Genomic DNA, 16,863 nt, shown 5'->3' with positions numbered 1-16,863 from the left:
AACAGTGTGATTTAAAATCTTTAATAATCATATATGACATCTTAAATATTTTGTACAGTGTTTTAACCACGGCGGAAGTACAACATATACATACAAGTGCTCATTATTCATGATCTTTTGGAGCACAAAAATGTTAGGGGTTTAAGTAAATTTGGCAGCTACAGTGTCACAAAAAAAATCTTACATCACTTCCAAGACACACACACACCACTAGCTTAATATGAGCCCCTTTCTCATTTTATTTGACCATAAAAAAGGCTGGAAATGTATTTTTAACCAACAGACTTGAGGGTAGGGGTTCACATGAAGGCCACAGGTTGTAAACGGTGACCACCATTTTAACCCTGAGGAAATGACTTGTGTCAAGCTGTGCTCTAAACCACACAGTGCGCCTTTCATATGATGATCAAATGTCCATGGGTTTTCATGGTCTTTTCTGGACAAATGCAAGTATTGGAAAAAACAAACTAAAAAAAAAAGAGAGAGGGAGGAAAAATCAACCAAATGACTACACAAATGGCCATTTGCCTACGTTTAAACTTGTCAAAAGGAGTTCAAATTAATGACTGAGAACTTTGATGCTCATAATTTATGATTCACGAAGGCTGTAATTCTTAGCCATGAACTTAAGCTGTTAACCTAACACTGTGTGCTGCGTTGGCTGATGGCTGGAAAGTTTAAGCCCTTAAAAGATCCAGCGGGTGCTCCTTACAGTAATGTGGGAGACACAGTGAAGAGTGAGCATGCAGCATGTGTTGACCAGCTCCATCTCTCCATCTTCTCACACAAGTCATTTCCATGGAGATAAAATGGAGCTGTGACAAAAGGCTACATGTGCATGGTAAACGGTCCTGTTAATAGTAAACAAAATACAGTATAAATTGACTACACAGCTTCATATTACACAGCCACTGTCACAATGTAACGGTACTATTTCAGTGTGTAACATATCGCACACACTGGTACTTTATAATAGCAATAGCATAGAACTAAGATTAGGCTTCGAGCTACTAACACCAAACTAGGGTTACAGTTAGAGCAGGGTTATGTTTTGCAAGTCCAGTATCAAAGTGTTGCTGGCATGTTATACTGTATTTGATGGTATAATTACAATGTAACAAGAGCTTTGTAATATTCAGTGATAGCACAAAAAAGATCTATCTAAAAGCATTGTTGAATAGAATGTCCTATAATGGCCACAGCAACGCTATAGGTCATTGAGGTCAGTATGGAGCCAGTCAGTGACCATGTCTGCCATTTGTTTCCCCGCATCCAGAACAAATGCGTGACGAAGTCCGTTCTCACACAGGCGGATGTCTCCAGTGGGAAAGTCTCTTTTTATATCGTGGTAATACTGCACCGGGCACCAGTGGTCAGTCGCTCCGTAGTAGAATATAAGCTAGAGGGTAGACAGGACAGGATTAAAGGTACAGCAGAGGGCTTGCTGGGTAAAGAGGAGAAGGAAAAAGGCACATGCTAAACTGGAGATCCAATTGCGATCCCAGTGATTTAAACTCCTAACCAGATTAGGCTTTGAGAGAATGCTATGCTCTTCCATGGCCTGCAGGCTTATAGCTGTACTCCGCGGTGGCAAGTCTATCTTTATGATTAATGTCCTGATATCCAAGCGGATTAGGTATCAGTGTTCATGTGTGAAAGTCAGACAATTCCAAAATCACAGTCCAGTTAAACAAGACGTCAGGATGAGATTCAACAGTCAAATCCATTTCATCCGTCTAAATACTGTTCAAAATTTAAACAGGAAATAAGCTTGTGAATGTCTTTGATTGCTAGCATTGTGCACTGTAAAGCAAAATGATGACTCCAGCGATCCCCCTGGTGTAAGGCTGTGCAGTCACAGCAGTTCCTAACAGGTGGCTGTGGGAAGAGGCTGTTTATATAACAATCAACACCTCCACATGGCTCCCAGGGTCACATGGATCATGGTAAACATATACAAGATTACATGAGCAGAGAGCCCAGCCTGCCCGGCTGCCAAGTCTGCAAACCAAACCCATATTTCTCATGTTTTGGCAGCTATCTGCTCTATTTCACTCTGCTTTTGCTTCCCCTCCCTCCTCATCTCCTGGTAACGAGTGCCCCCCCCCCCCCCCCCAAGAGTCTTGCCCTGACGGGTGAAGCTAGCCAGGGCGACGGCACGCATCAATGGGAAAAGACTGCCATGCTATCACCTTTTTAAGCGACAACAGATCAAGTCAACAGGCCATCAACAGCTGCCCCCACCAACACCCTCTCTCCGCCCTCTTCCCCTGCCTGTGCACGTGGTCTCTGCTTAGCATCAGAGAAAGGGCGTTCCACGCACACCACGGCGAGAGAAAGACAGAGCAAAGGGTTCGGCGCTTCCATGCACTACCCAAAACTTGTCTCAGACAAAGTGGAACGCCAGGGAAAGCTTGTGCAGTTAGAGAGGGTTGTGGTGTGTGTGTGTGTGTGTGTGTGTGTGTGTGTGTGTGTGTGTGTGTGTGTGTGTGTGTGTGTGTGTGTGTCGCATATGTGTGTGTGATATAGACCCTTCACATGGAGCTGTCGGAGACGCTGGGCCTCCCCTGACTTAGCCCCTGGCTCGTTATCTGCTCCTGCTGGAGGGGTCAGTGGGGTCGCCGCCTCCGCTGGAACATCTTCAGTGAGTGCCAAGTTGCCTTTGATCACGGCGGGTATGCACACCGACAGCACTCGCTCCTTTTTACGGGCAACTTTAGGGCCTTTTCCGGTTTGGGATTTTCCCTCAACTTGCTGTGTATGTATGTGAGTGTGTGTGTGCGTGTATATGTGTATCTGGCCTTTGTAAATGCCAGCGTTGGTTTCCATGCCTTCCGTGTCTGGTGTGCATCTACACGCTTGCTTCGGTGGGGACAGATTAGCGTCCGAGGTTGCGAAGTCCAAGAACATATAAGGATGTGTGTATGGGGTAAGAGAGGTAGGCAGACTATACTTTGTTTTTTAAATCACCTGATCCAGTGGCCTACTAGATTGAAAGCCACAAGCGTAAGAGGGCTAAACAATAAATTACATTAAAAATAGCTTCAAAAGCATGACGGCAATCCCAAATGTGTGGAGAGCGTTTGTTACCTTGTTCAGGTTTTGCCGGATAGTTGCGTTTTCCCTCTCCAGGACCATCCTCATCTCCTGGCTGCCCATATACATGGCGTTAGCTGAAGACAAACACAAAACAACAGTGTACCAATTTGCATCACTCCCAAATTCCACAATCAACTACAGTAACATCTCCCACCGCATCTTCCCCCTGGCCAGCTTTGTGTCCAGATCTGGGCCACCCCGTCCGTCTGGCCAGTGTCTCCACACCCCACGCGCTCTGCCAACCATTACTCTCCTTGTCACCCCTTTTGAGGCCTGACTGGAGAACACTATGAGCCCTTTCTTAACTTGAGCAATTGGCCATTATCGGTTCCCACCAATGTTCCCAATCAACTCTAACTCTCTTATACCGACGCCAGTAAGTTAACCAGAAATTAGAATAATGACATCCATGCTGTTCTCCAAACATTGCTGTTGGGTTTTGCGCTAAATTATAGCATCTGCAGCAGTTCTGGGATAAATGTTTTTAGATGGGAGAGAAATGTAATAATGTCAGAGAAATATGAAAATGTCAAGACATGTCAGACTACCTCATAGATGCCTGACTGGCCTGAGACAACAGGATTAAAGGCATTCTCACTGGGATTTGGTCCACTTGAAGTGACTAATATTCGGATATAGAGAAGACTACATTGGTCATTAGATTAAGACTCAGCGATGATGTCTTGACTGTAACATTAAAATAATATTTGCCGTGACAAGAAGCACTTGAGACGACTCTACGCATTTCCCTACATTTCAATGACTCAGATACACGCAGCAGTACAAAACTCTACAACCCTTTGGTGGTCCAATTCAATGATTGAACTTATTGTCCCACTTAAATAATTAAATAGTTCATTGTTTTCCAGTACTTTGAGTTCAGGGAATTTAGTGATCATCCTCGTCGGGAGCTTTGAATATCTGTTGCATTTCTGTGTGCTTGAATTGGTCATAAAATCAGAATATGTCTGAAACAACAGGAAAAGATACTGTATCTCTCAGCCTTGGAGTTGTTTTCCCCCGCATATAACCCTGGTCTGACACCATGACCTGTTACATCTGGCAAGCGCTCGATTAAAACAACAAGACTAAGACACGAACACGGCCGAGATCTTTGAATTTGGAATTAATGGTTCACAACAAACTGTAAAAGCAAACAGAACAGAAAAAAAGGTGAAAACACAAAGAAAAACGTCCCTCCCCAGAGTAGCCTTGTGATTCCTTTGATCCTACGTTCCATCAGATCACAGTATGTTCTTTTCTTTTTTTTTATTAAAACCATTAGCGGATGCACACATTTTTTTCGAGCCCCATTTTCCCCCCTCCTGTGCACGAGAGAACATAGCTTGCTGCCATTTCCACTTTCTCTGCGGCAGCCTGAACATAAGGCAGAATCCCCCTGAGCTGCCTAAGGCACACGGCCCACATCTATGGGGCTCGTGACAAGATGACCCCAGAAACATCCCCGGGAAAAACCTTTCGCTCCGAGCCAAAAAGCGGGCTGGATGCGAGGGTCTCATCATTCACCACCGTAGCCTCACATTCCGCTCTGTATGGTCTGCATATTATACTGTCCTCCCTGATCGGTTTGGGTCCGCTGTGGTCTGCTCTGCTCTAGTCTGGTCCATCTTCTAGCTCCAGTCGGGAGTTGTTAACATAGTTTTCCCAGGAGGTGAAGAGCAGGGAGGGAGAGAGGGTGAGAGGGAGAAAAAAGAAGAGAGAGAGAGAGAGTGGGTGTCGGGGGTGGGATGGGGGTCCTCAGATTACCGGCTTTGTGGGGTTGGCCTGGAAAGGAAGCAAGGGTGATCTTGCACATCCAGGTCAGACCCCCCCTTCCGTAAATTAATCATAATATGTGCGTTGTGTGGTGCTACGTAGCTGCAAGACGGCTGTTCAAAAAGGTTGGATGTCAAAAGAACGGAGGGGAACAAAGAGAAGTCAGAGAAAAAAAAAAGTCCCCAGCTTTTACAACCCTAGAGGTGGTGAAGTGAGAAACGTGAAGATTTAAACTGCGAGGGCCACGAGCGTGTAAAAACAGAGGGAGGGTCAGTCATATATCACGGCGCTGTTAATCCTTTCAGGTAGTTTCCCACTTCTTCTGAGACTGTAGCGCAGAGTTCAGTGGCACGGCACTCTCTGGAGAACTGGGTAATTGTGGTGGGGTAAGGAGCTTGGCATTGGATCAGTGATTTACAGCAGAGCCAACTGCATGAATATGGGCTTTGTATGGCCATATGTACATAAGTCTAGATGTCTAAATGTGGCATGTGTGTGTGTGTGTGCACGTGTATGTGACTGTGTGTATGTGTATGTATGCGTGTGTGTGTGTGTGTGTGTGTGTGCGTGTGTGTGTGTGTGCATGTATGTGTGTGTGTGTGTGTATGTGTGTGTATATGTAGAGGTCAAAGACTGCTATGAAAATGGAAACTCTACAGATGTGAGTCACACACACACACAATATGGAGTTTACTGAAAATCACGCAACAGAAGTTCTGTTTTCTCTTGATGTAAAGGAGTCACAGCTCTACCGAAACATGGATTCCTAGTAATCGCCATCCCCACATCGCCACAAGGAGAGAAGGAGAGAAAGGAGAGAAGGTTGGAGAATCCTGAAAGCAGTTAGTCTCTCCTCTCTCTATCTCTCTATCTCTCACACACACACACACACACATACAGTACACACACACACACACACAATAACAAGACACAAATTCCCGGCATTGTCTCATCTTGCATCTCTGTGTGTGTGTGCAGTCTGAGCGCCACATGGTTTCGTTTTTCTGCTACCTGACTGGGTTTGGCTGGCTAGCTACTCGAGTGTGTGTGCGTGTGTGTGTGAGGCTGTTCTCCAGCAAAGACAAAGCCAAATTACATGGACACAAGTGCACGCAAGCCAAGCTGAGTGACCCTTTAGACATCTGATGGGGGCCAGGGGGGATTCATGCAGTGGCCATCACTAAAGTGCCCATTGCGTGTGTGTGTGTTGTGTGTGTCTGTAAACTCTGTATGTGTGTGTGTGTGTGTATCTGTTTGTGTGTGTATCTGTGTGTGTGCATGTGTGTGTGTGTGTGTGTGTGTGTCTGGTGTGTTTGTATTTCGAGAAACAAAAAATGGTGTGCAACATTACTCTCTTTATTTTAGTGCTTGCAAATACCTATCTACAGTGACAAGAAAAGCACACTCACATACACACACACAATGGTCTCAGTGTTTTTTCGGAACACACATACACCTGATTTTTAGGGTCTGATAGCATTCAAGGGTAAAGTCAGGAGAGCTAAAGCCAGCATGGCCCATAACAACCATAACAAGCACAAATATCACAGACAGAAACCCATTTACCTCATTTCAGCCCCTTAACACGAATCACACACACACACACACACACACACACACCTTCTGGCCTAAAATGCACACACTCTATTTCAAGTACACCGCACACAATAACACAAATGTATGTGTCTTCCAAAGCCCTATGTGATGTGAAAGCCATACAATTACTGAAATAGAGAACACTATCAGAAATGACCACATATTATTTCTCTCACTGAGTAATACTAGAAACGGGTCTTGAAAAGGGTATGAATGAGGCCCCTATGTCTAACTTTAACGCTATGACACAAGAGTCCTTCTGGTCTACTTCTCATGACTGTAGATCACACCCCAAATTAGTCAGAGTTGGGGGCAGGGGTGGGGACAGGGGTGGCACAGGGCAAATTCATAGTCATCCATGTAGGAGTGAGAGATTGAAAACAACAGTGAGTTTTCTATGATGGGTTCCAGTAAAAAAAGGCATTCGGGGGCGGTGTGGCGCAACTGGCTACAGCATCCGTACCACATTGGGGTCCAAGTGCCCATGGGGACTACATTGGGGTCCATGTGCCCATGGGGACTGTGCCCATGGGGACTACATTGGGGTCCATGTGCCCATGGGGACTACATTGGGGTCCATGTGCCCATGGGGACTACATTGGGGTCCATGTGCCCATGGGGACTACATTGGGGTCCATGTGCCCATGGGGACTACATTGGGGTCCATGTGCCCATGGGGACTACATTGGGGTCCATGTGCCCATGGGGACTACATTGGGGTCCATGTGCCCATGGGGACTACATTGGGGTCCATGTGCCCATGGGGACTACATTGGGGTCCATGTGCCCATGGGGACTACATTGGGGTCCATGTGCCCATGGGGACTACATTGGGGTCCATGTGCCCATGGGGACTACATTGGGGTCCATGTGCCCATGGGGACTACATTGGGGTCCATGTGCCCATGGGGACTACATTGGGGTCCATGTGCCCATGGGGACTACATTGGGGTCCATGTGCCCATGGGGACTACATTGGGGTCCAAGTGCCCATGGGGACTACATTGGGGTCCATGTGCCCATGGGGACTTGCGTTCGAGTTCGACCCGGGTCATGTCCCGATCCCACCCCATCTCTCTCTCCCACTCACTTCCTGTCACTCTCTTATCCTATCACAATAAAGGCAAAAACATCTTAAAAAAGACCTTCACCTGTAGGGGACAGTCATGAGCAAGCAAGAGAAACCTGCTAGTCAATTTCGAGGGCAAGAGTGAAGGCGACGGACACCAGTGCGTGAGTAGAACAGAGGAGAGGCACATCCTGAAGCCAGGCTGGGAAGTGAGCATGGCTGCATACTCACAGTACCACAATCCAACAGGGGTGCTTGATTCTGAGAAATCCACTGGTCTGTATCACTTATCTTGCAGGGGGTTGGGGGAAGTGGTGGAAGAGAGTGGTGTGTGTGAGTGTGTGTGTGTGTGTGTGGGTATGGAGGGGGAGCAGGGCAAGGCATTCCAACGCAATTTACACCTCCTCACACATGTGCCTGGTTAGCTGTTGACAGAAGGCACAGTGGAGATGGGGGAGGGGGAGGCAGGGGATCAGCGAGTGCCATGCACTGGGCTCTCCTCTTCTACCGTCTGAGCTACCATGCACTTCTGGTCTGGGCTCTCCTCTTCTACCGTCTGAGCTACCATGCACTGGGCTCTCCTCTTCTAACGTCTGAGCTACTGTACCATGCACTTCTGGTCTGGGCTCTCCTCTTCTACCGTCTGAGCTACCATGCACTGGGCTCTCCTCTTCTACCGTCTGAGCTACCATGCACTTCTGGTCTGGGCTCTCCTCTTCTACCGTCTGAGCTACCATGCACTGGGCTCTCCTCTTCTACCCATCCTGAGCTACCATGCACTGGGCTCTCCTCTTCTACTGTCTGAGCTACTTGAAAGCCCAAGAAGTTGCAAGAAGGATCAGGCCAGGATCACTCACAGGGCATGTCTGCTACTGGGTCACACACACACACCGACACACACACACACACACTCACACTAATTGGACTTTGAAATGCGGACACGATGACTTGCAATTGGATGTTATAATAGCTTCCTTGATTTTCAAATTTTCTGACCAAACATGTATTTAAGCTTGGAAAAACTGTGACTACACATCATAGACCTCTGCACTCTGCGTCAATGCCTGTAAAAGTGTGGAAATATATTGATGGGAAAGTTACTATTGGGTTAAAATATGCCAAGCGTGGGGCTGAAAGTGCACTGGAAAATAGTTGGAGCGGCACTGCCACCCTAAGTTCCAAGGTGACCAGACAATGAAGTGTCTTTAAATGAAGCCAGTCCTTCCATTATTGCTCATCCCCCAACAATGTGTCAATGTGTTTCCATTTAGCCTTTATGTTAGCGAAGGAAGGGCCGATTAATGAGACAGTTATGTTTGTTCATTTCAATAACACATGCCTCCGCAAAGGAGCCCGCAGTCAGCCACAATAAGATCCCAAAGTCTCTTTTCCTCTGTTTGTGGCACATGGTGGGTGGCCCCTCCTCCCTCGCGGTCCTTCCATGCTGAAAACAAGCTGTCCACAATAGCAAAGTCCTGCGCTAATGCTGTGAAGCGCTACGGAGAGAGGTGTCGACTCCATCAGTCAACGTGAGCCCTCTTTGGGCGACGACAGCTGATCCACTAATGACAAATCTACAGCTGGTGATGTCAAACGTTTGCTGTGTCATATTGGGGGGTCATGCTGTTTTAAACTAAGCTGTAGGTTTAAGTGCAGTATTATCTCCCTCTCTCTCTCTCTCTTTCTCTCTCTCGATGTATGCCATCTTGTAGCGGGGTCTATTCTGTGCCAGGGTGCTTTGTGGGCCAATAAAAATCCCTGAAAAAGACACAAAGGCATAAAACATACCTAAACAAACACCTTGCCCCCAGATATGAGGTCTTGCACAGACAACAGTCCAATATTCTCCAATATACTCACGGCGGAAGAATCAAAGAGGAAAGAGTGGTCTGTGTGTGTCTGCTAAATCAGGAATTTGTGTGGTCAACTTTGATATGACATTCTAAAAATGACTCCTCAATAGCGACCATATTTCAATCATTATATCTGCTTTCTTTTGATGATTTTATCCCCTCTAGTGTTTTTCCAGAGAGGTATTAAATTGAGTGGTCTGATTTTTATACAACCGTTGCGTGCTTTGGTCACTGTACCTTTTGTAGATGCTCAAGCAAAACAAAAAAATGGCTGTCCAATATGGCAAACAAATGCAGTATACGCTAAACCAAAAGGTATTTGTTAAGTAACGGCATGACTGAATTTAAGAGTCTCTATTCTTTTATGTATCGGCTGTAGTTGTAACATTCACAACTAGTACTGACTCTATCCAAGTCAACTAATATCACTACACAAATGATAAAACATATTTAATTCTAAACTACTACATAATCACACCAATACTTACTGTATAACAACAGTAATATACATCAAATATTGTTAAATGGCGAAAGCTCTGCATTTAACTAAGGTCTCCTCCTGCAATGTTGATGTGTGTGTGTGTGTGTCTGTGTTTCTTTCTTTTATGGGCTATCTGGTTCCTTATTGTGCAACCAGCGCTGTCTGGAGCTGCTCGCCCATATGCCCCTCCCCACGCGCCCGTGGAGGAGACATCCTGTGGGAGCTCGGCTGCTCCTGGGCCCTGCGCTGCGTGAGCCGCCACTCTCTCTCTCTCTAGGGGTCCACAGACAGATGCTCGCAGGTCTCCCCAAAAAGGTGACAGCCACTGCTGACAGACAGACAAGTTGGCTTGGGAGTTTTACAAAGAGAATGTGTTTGTCGTATGGTGGTATAAAACTCCCTACCTACCCCCCTTCCCTCCCTCCTCCCACCCACTAAACATATTTGGCCTGCTAGTGTTAGCTATTATTTGGCCATCATCTTATCAAGTCCATCATGGTCTACCACAGATGTGGAACAGCAGAGTTTTGTTGTCCACTTCAAAATTAGCTAGTGGTGGCGAATTGTTGCCAAATTTCAGAACAACAGTGACATTATTGTGTCGTAAATTGCGGCTCACCGCTGGTTTGGTTGGGCGATTGTCGGTGAAAGCTACGGATGTTCGGCATCCATTTGGAAATGATATAATAGTGAGCGATGGCCTTTTTGATAATCATGCTGTCAGGGCACTTCTGAAACAGTTATCACTCAGTCAGTCATTGGCTCGTGGTAGGCCAGTACGTTCCAGGAGGTCTCGCGGTGACGGTCTTTGACAAGATCAGAACCCTGGGTTTCCACACTTGGACCGGCGTCTTGGATCCAGATGAATCGGGGCATAATGGGAATATGTTTTTGTCAACAGTTCATTACAGGCCTGCCCTGCGTGTCTTCATTGGTGATCTTATGAGGGGCTGTGCCAGCTCGGTGGACTTGCATGTGAACGCAGGCTGGGCTTACTGCCTTGGACAGCCTCGGAGGGTAGAGAACGATCTGCTCCTGTCTTGACTACATTAGAGCAAAATATAAAAGAGAACACACATACACACACACAAATCTTAACACTGGCAACCCTGTAGGAACCAATAATGCTCAGTTTAGCTGATGACTTGCAGCCTTGTTTGTACATGCAATAGCAAGGCATCAATGGGGAGCTCAAAGCACACACACAAACACACACACACACACACACACACACAGGCACAGGCACACACAAACACACAGGCACACACAAACACACAGGCACATTGTCTGGTAATTATGAAAGACAAGCCTGTCAACAAACTCACACATGGCTTTTCTTTTCACCGCACTCAAGCCCAATGCCGCAGAATGTCTAGCATACTTGTGCATGTGTGTGGGACGATAAACTGGCTGGGTTTGTGTAAACACATCAAGGTCAGCGCCAGAAAGAAGGCCAGACCAAGCTGAATGGGGGTCAGGGAGTGGGTACACAGAACGCTAAAGGGAATGGTGGTAGCGCTTTGTGCTGCCGTGTTGATTTGCTAAAGGAGGAACATCATAAAGTCGTTTAGCGGAGGGACACGGAGCAGGGCAGAACCTTTTGCATCCCTACTTCAATGGGTACCATGGCAGAAAACGCAACCAAGAGGAACGGCCCAGCTGTAGACAGCTCCATGCACGAAGACCAAGCTTGCAATACAAAGGAGCGTACACACTAGTGATGTTAAAAAGGAAAAAAATAGAACAGAACAGATCAATTTCACTTGATCCTAGTGCTGATACATGTTTTAGGAGCACTAATCAAAGCGTTCTGCTTCTGCTGCATTAAGTGCTAAAAAACAGGGCTTGTTGGTCTATCATTCAAAGCATATGGTACACACACAGTGGACTGTGTGTGTTGGCAGGTGTTTACACATGTACGGCCATGTGTGTGTCAGTATATATTCAAAAATGTATCATGTGTGATTGTATTTATGTGCATTTTGTGTGCATGCATATGTTATGCAATATGTTCACACATGTGATTGTGCGTGCATGTAAGCACACGTGCGTTTGTAAATGAGGGAAAGCAAGCAAGCAAGCAAGCGAGCGAGCAAGTGTAGCTCTTGCTGTTGTTCCTCGAAGCAGAAACAGGTGTCTGGACGAGTTCCCCAGGCTGCCTCAAGCCAAGGGGATGGGAGGGGGGAAATCACACTCATACACAGAACGCAAGGTGCCAGGCTGGAAGCTCCACAGCTTTCCCCCGCCAGGCTGCATGTCAGTGGGATACTGTCTCCACACCCCCCCCACCCACCCACCCAGCCACCTCCACCTTCCTGCTCCAGTCCTCCAACTCCATCGGGGCGGGGAGTGTGAACTCACCTTCAGTTTAATACTGCTTCCATACTCTCTCTCTGTCTCTCATGATCTCTCCCTCTTTCTAGATCTCTCTCTCCATCTCTCATGATCTCTCCTTCTCCCTCTCTCATGATCTCTCTCTTTCATAATCTCTCTCCCTCTTTCTCTCTCTCTCTCTCTCTCTCTCTCCTCCCTCTCATGATCCTGTCGAGAGATAAGGGCGACAAGACTAAGATGCGAGGAGGCCGCATCAAACACAGCGCAGACAGAGAGTAATGGCCTGCCCTGCGTAGCTCGCCCCCGTGAGCAGGCCAGCTGGTGGTGGTGGTGGGCTACACCATGCTGGATCAGGCCCCCATGCTGCACTGTACATTCTCTGAATAATTACTGCGGAAAAGGTCGTGGGGAAGGAGTAAAACCATGTGTGAACGCTAGCGGAGTAATGTAAAAGGACCGCGCTGAGAAAATGTTAAGCGAAACAATCTCTGAACGATGTCCAAAGTGCTCAGCCCGAGCACGGTGGGATTGGGGGTGGGGGGGCGGCTTTGGTGGAAGTGGACGAATGAGGACAACTGAATTTCTTTTTTTTTCCCTTTTAGAACACTCATCCACTCATTTGAAGGCGATCTACCCGTGAGCAAAGGGGGTGCTGAACGGACTCTTAACAGGCAGTTAGCGAGAGCGTATCAACATCCTCCACGAGAGATGGTATTTCAGAGAAAATAAATATTGAAATGTACGCAGGAAGTTCCATTTAATCGCAACATGTTTTCTTAATTATGTCTGTCAACTCACCATTAATTTTGTATGTAATATAAGACAGAGAATGAGTGCAGCTTTTCAGTTCTGTAGTCAAAGGCCACTGCTCAATAGTGCAAAACCCTCGGAGAAAAAAAGAAAGCCGAGAAAAAAAACGACATAAAAGGAGGAACAAAAAGAGAAAACAATGAGTACCACCTGGCGTTTTCAAAGAATGCGAAAATATTTCTTAATCAAACCTTACTTCAGCAAAGACTCAAATGTTTTGAGTCTTCTTCTGTGAGAACAAAACAAAATAGAATTAAGAAGAAAAAAACACATCTTGGACGTTCTCCATAGATGCAATGGGGAAACCCAAAAGGTAATTAATGTAAAAGGGGGTATTATTAATTACTATTAAAACCATGTTGATGGGTGAAATTGGGAATGGAAATCTTTGGAGAGAGATGGAAAGAGAAATTGGAAATACATCCCCTCCTCAAGAAAAAAAAAAAAGAATCTCTTAGTAATATTCTTGCAGTTAAACAGAGTGAGGTCTTTGGCAAAGATTCTTCGGCCATCACACCATCAATCATCTCCCCTCCCTCGACAGACAAGGAAAACAGCACACGTTTTGCATGGAGGGAGGACAAAGAAGAACAAGGGAGGAGAAGAAGAAGAAGAAAAACAAAAGAAAGAAATTAGAAGAGAAGTGCAACGACCCGCAGTCCAACTCAACAGAGGCTGCGCCCAGATGATCTGCCTGCCCAAGGAGTGGCATTAATTACCCTGGCCTCTTATCTCTTCCATGATCTGGTTGCGACCGCTAGGGATGCGCACTACAGAGCTGTGATAAATATGCAGGCCTAATCTGCACAGCTGAAATATGCATGTCCTCTTGGCTGCCACTGCAGACAGATATCCACCCCCATCCCCACCAAGAGTCCTCCGAACGCCTCCTTTCCTGGCTGAGCAGAGTGCCTGGATTAAAAACAATCGCTCTATCGTCAAACATTTAATGTAGAGACTGTACAGACCTTTAATACGAAGAGAGATTTCATGCTTCCCTGAACTGTCTGGCTCAGGAGGAGATCTGGTGAGCATGAACCCAGGGTCCCTGCTAAATTGGAAATGAGGGAATCTGACATGTTCAGCATTTGTGATATACACTGTGCAGTGCTGCTGTATTTCACAAAGCGTTTCCATGAGTTCGGAAAAAAATAAATAAAGTTGATATGAAATCGGCAACTACATAAGGTGCTCATCACATGTGGAGAGATTTATAGCAACGATGGGTTTAGAAGATTGCGGCAATCAAGCACTAGAATGTCTATTGAATAAACACTTAACTCAACCTGGGACATTAAAAGAGAATTCTGGCTATTTTTCCACATAGATCTGTTTCTTGAGGTCACCCAGAACTGTCGGTAGGAAAAAACCCCGAAAACAAACGGTTTTACCTAGCTTGAGTTAGAATCTAGGTAGAACCGATTGTTTTCTTTTTATTCAGTACTGACAGTACTCTGTGACCTTGAGAAACAGATCTATGTCAAAAATCGCCGGAATTCTCCTCTAATGGAAAACCACACTACATTTTGCAGTGACATCTTAGGAACCAGTAACAGGCAGAAAAAGGTGTATCAGGGGTTATGGGGTCTTGCTTAAACGGCAGGGAACTTTTTAAGCTTGCCATGTAAGCCTGAGTCATGTAGTCTTTGGTTTAACCTGCTAACACAGAACTGCCTCACTCCTCTGATTGGGCTTTCACTGAACCATTAAAATTCTGAAACCAATGCCAGCTCAACAAAGCAACCAAAGGGGAAGACCCAGAGGGTCTTTGGAAAAACTTAAAACCAGATACGAGGTCATGACCCGACCGCGGTGGTAGCAAGAGCATCTTCCTTCAAAGGAAAAGGAGGCTTTATTTATAAGAGGGAATCAAAGGCATGCGATGGCACAGCCGGGGTCGATGATGTTAACACAAGCTAAGCGTTGCGGCAGGGTTTGGTTCTAATGGAGCCTCCGCGCCACACTGCGGTTAGCAGCTCCAGTCCTGGGTCTACTGCGTGTTCACCCTAAAGCCTTTCATCACTGTCCAACGAGGGTTTCCCAATCCATCAACAACCAGTCAGGCAGTTTCCGATGTTGTCTTAAGGGTTAAACACTTGGGGATGTGGTGATCTGGAACTGCTTTTTGAAGTTCGCTTGCTGTGGTGGAAAAATCATAAGCGAAACTCTCTACTCTCTTACCAACAGAAAGGATTGCTGCTGCAAATGGTGGTTTAATGTGAATATGATGATTAGTGATAGACTGTTTGGTGGAGTGCTGATGTGCAAGGTTGACACTCATGGATGATACTGCAGATGAGTCTGCACATGTGGTGGCGTGTTCACACAACAAAACAATTTTGGAAATATTTACACAGTCCAGAATGTGCCAACCATAGATTCATATGCAGGTTTATCTGTGCAGTATGTCATCATGCATCCTGGACATCCCAGCCCCATGCATCAGTAACATGTGACCCTTTGAGTTGAAGTCTATGTCAGCATTTGGACATGCCATGCAAACATCACTGAGATAGTGGACCATACCATTCCTGCACTTGTGCATGGACTGAATCTCAATTTGTAAGATATACTGTACCTCATGTATACAGTGATGAAGCCAATGTACAGTGCATACGTAAACTATTCACAGTGTTTCACTTTTCCCACATTTTGTTATGTTTCAGACTCATCTTAAAATAGATTGAATTATTTTTTTTCTCATCAAACCACACACAATACTCCAGCATTCCACAAAAAAAACAGGTGTTTGGAGTGTTTTGTAAATTTATAAAAAATAAAAGACTGAAAAATTCTTCTATCAATGGTCCTTGAGAGTTCCTTTGAGAGGATGAGAGAAGTGTAGGAGAAGGACAAACATCAGTGCAGCTCAGTGCCTGCTTTCTTCCCCACACACTGTTGGGAATTGTGGCCAAATAGTTCAATACTTTCTGTATGCACTGTATGTGTGTATGTGTGTATGTGTGTGTGTGTGTGTGTGTGTGTGTGTGTGTGTGTGTGTGTCTCATCTGCACAGTCCAAGCTGAGTGTGTGTGTGTGTGTCTCACCTACACAGTCCATGCTGAGTGTGTGTGTGTGTGTGTGTGTCTCACCTGCACAGTCCACGCTGAGTGTGTCGTGTGTCGTGTGTGTGTGTGTGTGTGTGTGTGTGTGTGTGTGTGAGTGTGTGAGTGTGTGAGTGTGAGTGTGTGCGTGTGTGTGTGTGTGTGGGTCTCACCTGCACAGTCCACACTGATGAGACTGACGGTGGCTGGTATGGTGGCGTGGTCGAGGGCGCGCAGGCCGCCCAGTACCCAGCGCACGGCACTGGCCTTCAGCCTCTCAGGCAGTAGCGACAGCAGGAAGATAGGAACGTACGCCACATAGCGTAGGTGGCACAGCACCGGGGTCATGACCTTACCCTGAGGGGTCACTGCCATGCGTTCAATGGTGGGGAAAAGCAACACTGACTTCAGCACCTGCAAATATAAACATAAACACACACACACACACACACACACACACACACACACACACATTGACTTACAGTAACTCAATAAATTGGAGTGAATGTACATGAACCTCCATAGATGATGTTTGTTCACAATATCAGTATGTTGCAAATGCTTTGGGCAGAAATCAAACAATAATGCATTTGATAATGTAACACAGTCATATGGAAAGACTGAAAAGATCAACAATTGCTCCAGTCAGTGCTACCTTACTGAAGGACTTGGATATCGAGTGGAGACTAGGCTAGTAACAGAGACAGAGACAGAGAGAGATGGAGGGAGAGAGAGAGGAAAAGAGAGACAGAGAGAGAGAGAGAGCAGAAGGGAGGGAAACAGACAGAGAGAGAGAGAGAG

The 16,863-nt window shown here is 46.1% G+C and overlaps 1 protein-coding gene across 1 annotated transcript in view; it reads right to left on the bottom strand.

The window, feature by feature from the left end:
* The window catches only part of ldah (lipid droplet associated hydrolase), a 63,866-nt gene continuing 47,003 nt past the window's right edge, over nucleotides 1-16,863 (bottom strand). Inside the window, exons 5-7 of the mRNA XM_048228614.1 lie at nucleotides 16,236-16,476; nucleotides 3,091-3,173; nucleotides 1-1,399 (exon numbers count right to left, since the gene is read on the bottom strand). Coding sequence (XP_048084571.1) covers nucleotides 1,208-1,399; nucleotides 3,091-3,173; nucleotides 16,236-16,476 — 516 coding nt within the window. The 3' untranslated portion in view covers nucleotides 1-1,207. The remainder of the gene's footprint in view (nucleotides 1,400-3,090; nucleotides 3,174-16,235; nucleotides 16,477-16,863) is intronic.

The sequence above is a fragment of the Alosa alosa genome, chromosome 19 (genome assembly GCF_017589495.1).
Source record: "Alosa alosa isolate M-15738 ecotype Scorff River chromosome 19, AALO_Geno_1.1, whole genome shotgun sequence".
NCBI lineage: Eukaryota > Metazoa > Chordata > Actinopteri > Clupeiformes > Clupeidae > Alosa > Alosa alosa.
Note: the sequence above shows the minus strand (reverse complement) of the source record. Positions and strands in the feature narration are given on the sequence as shown.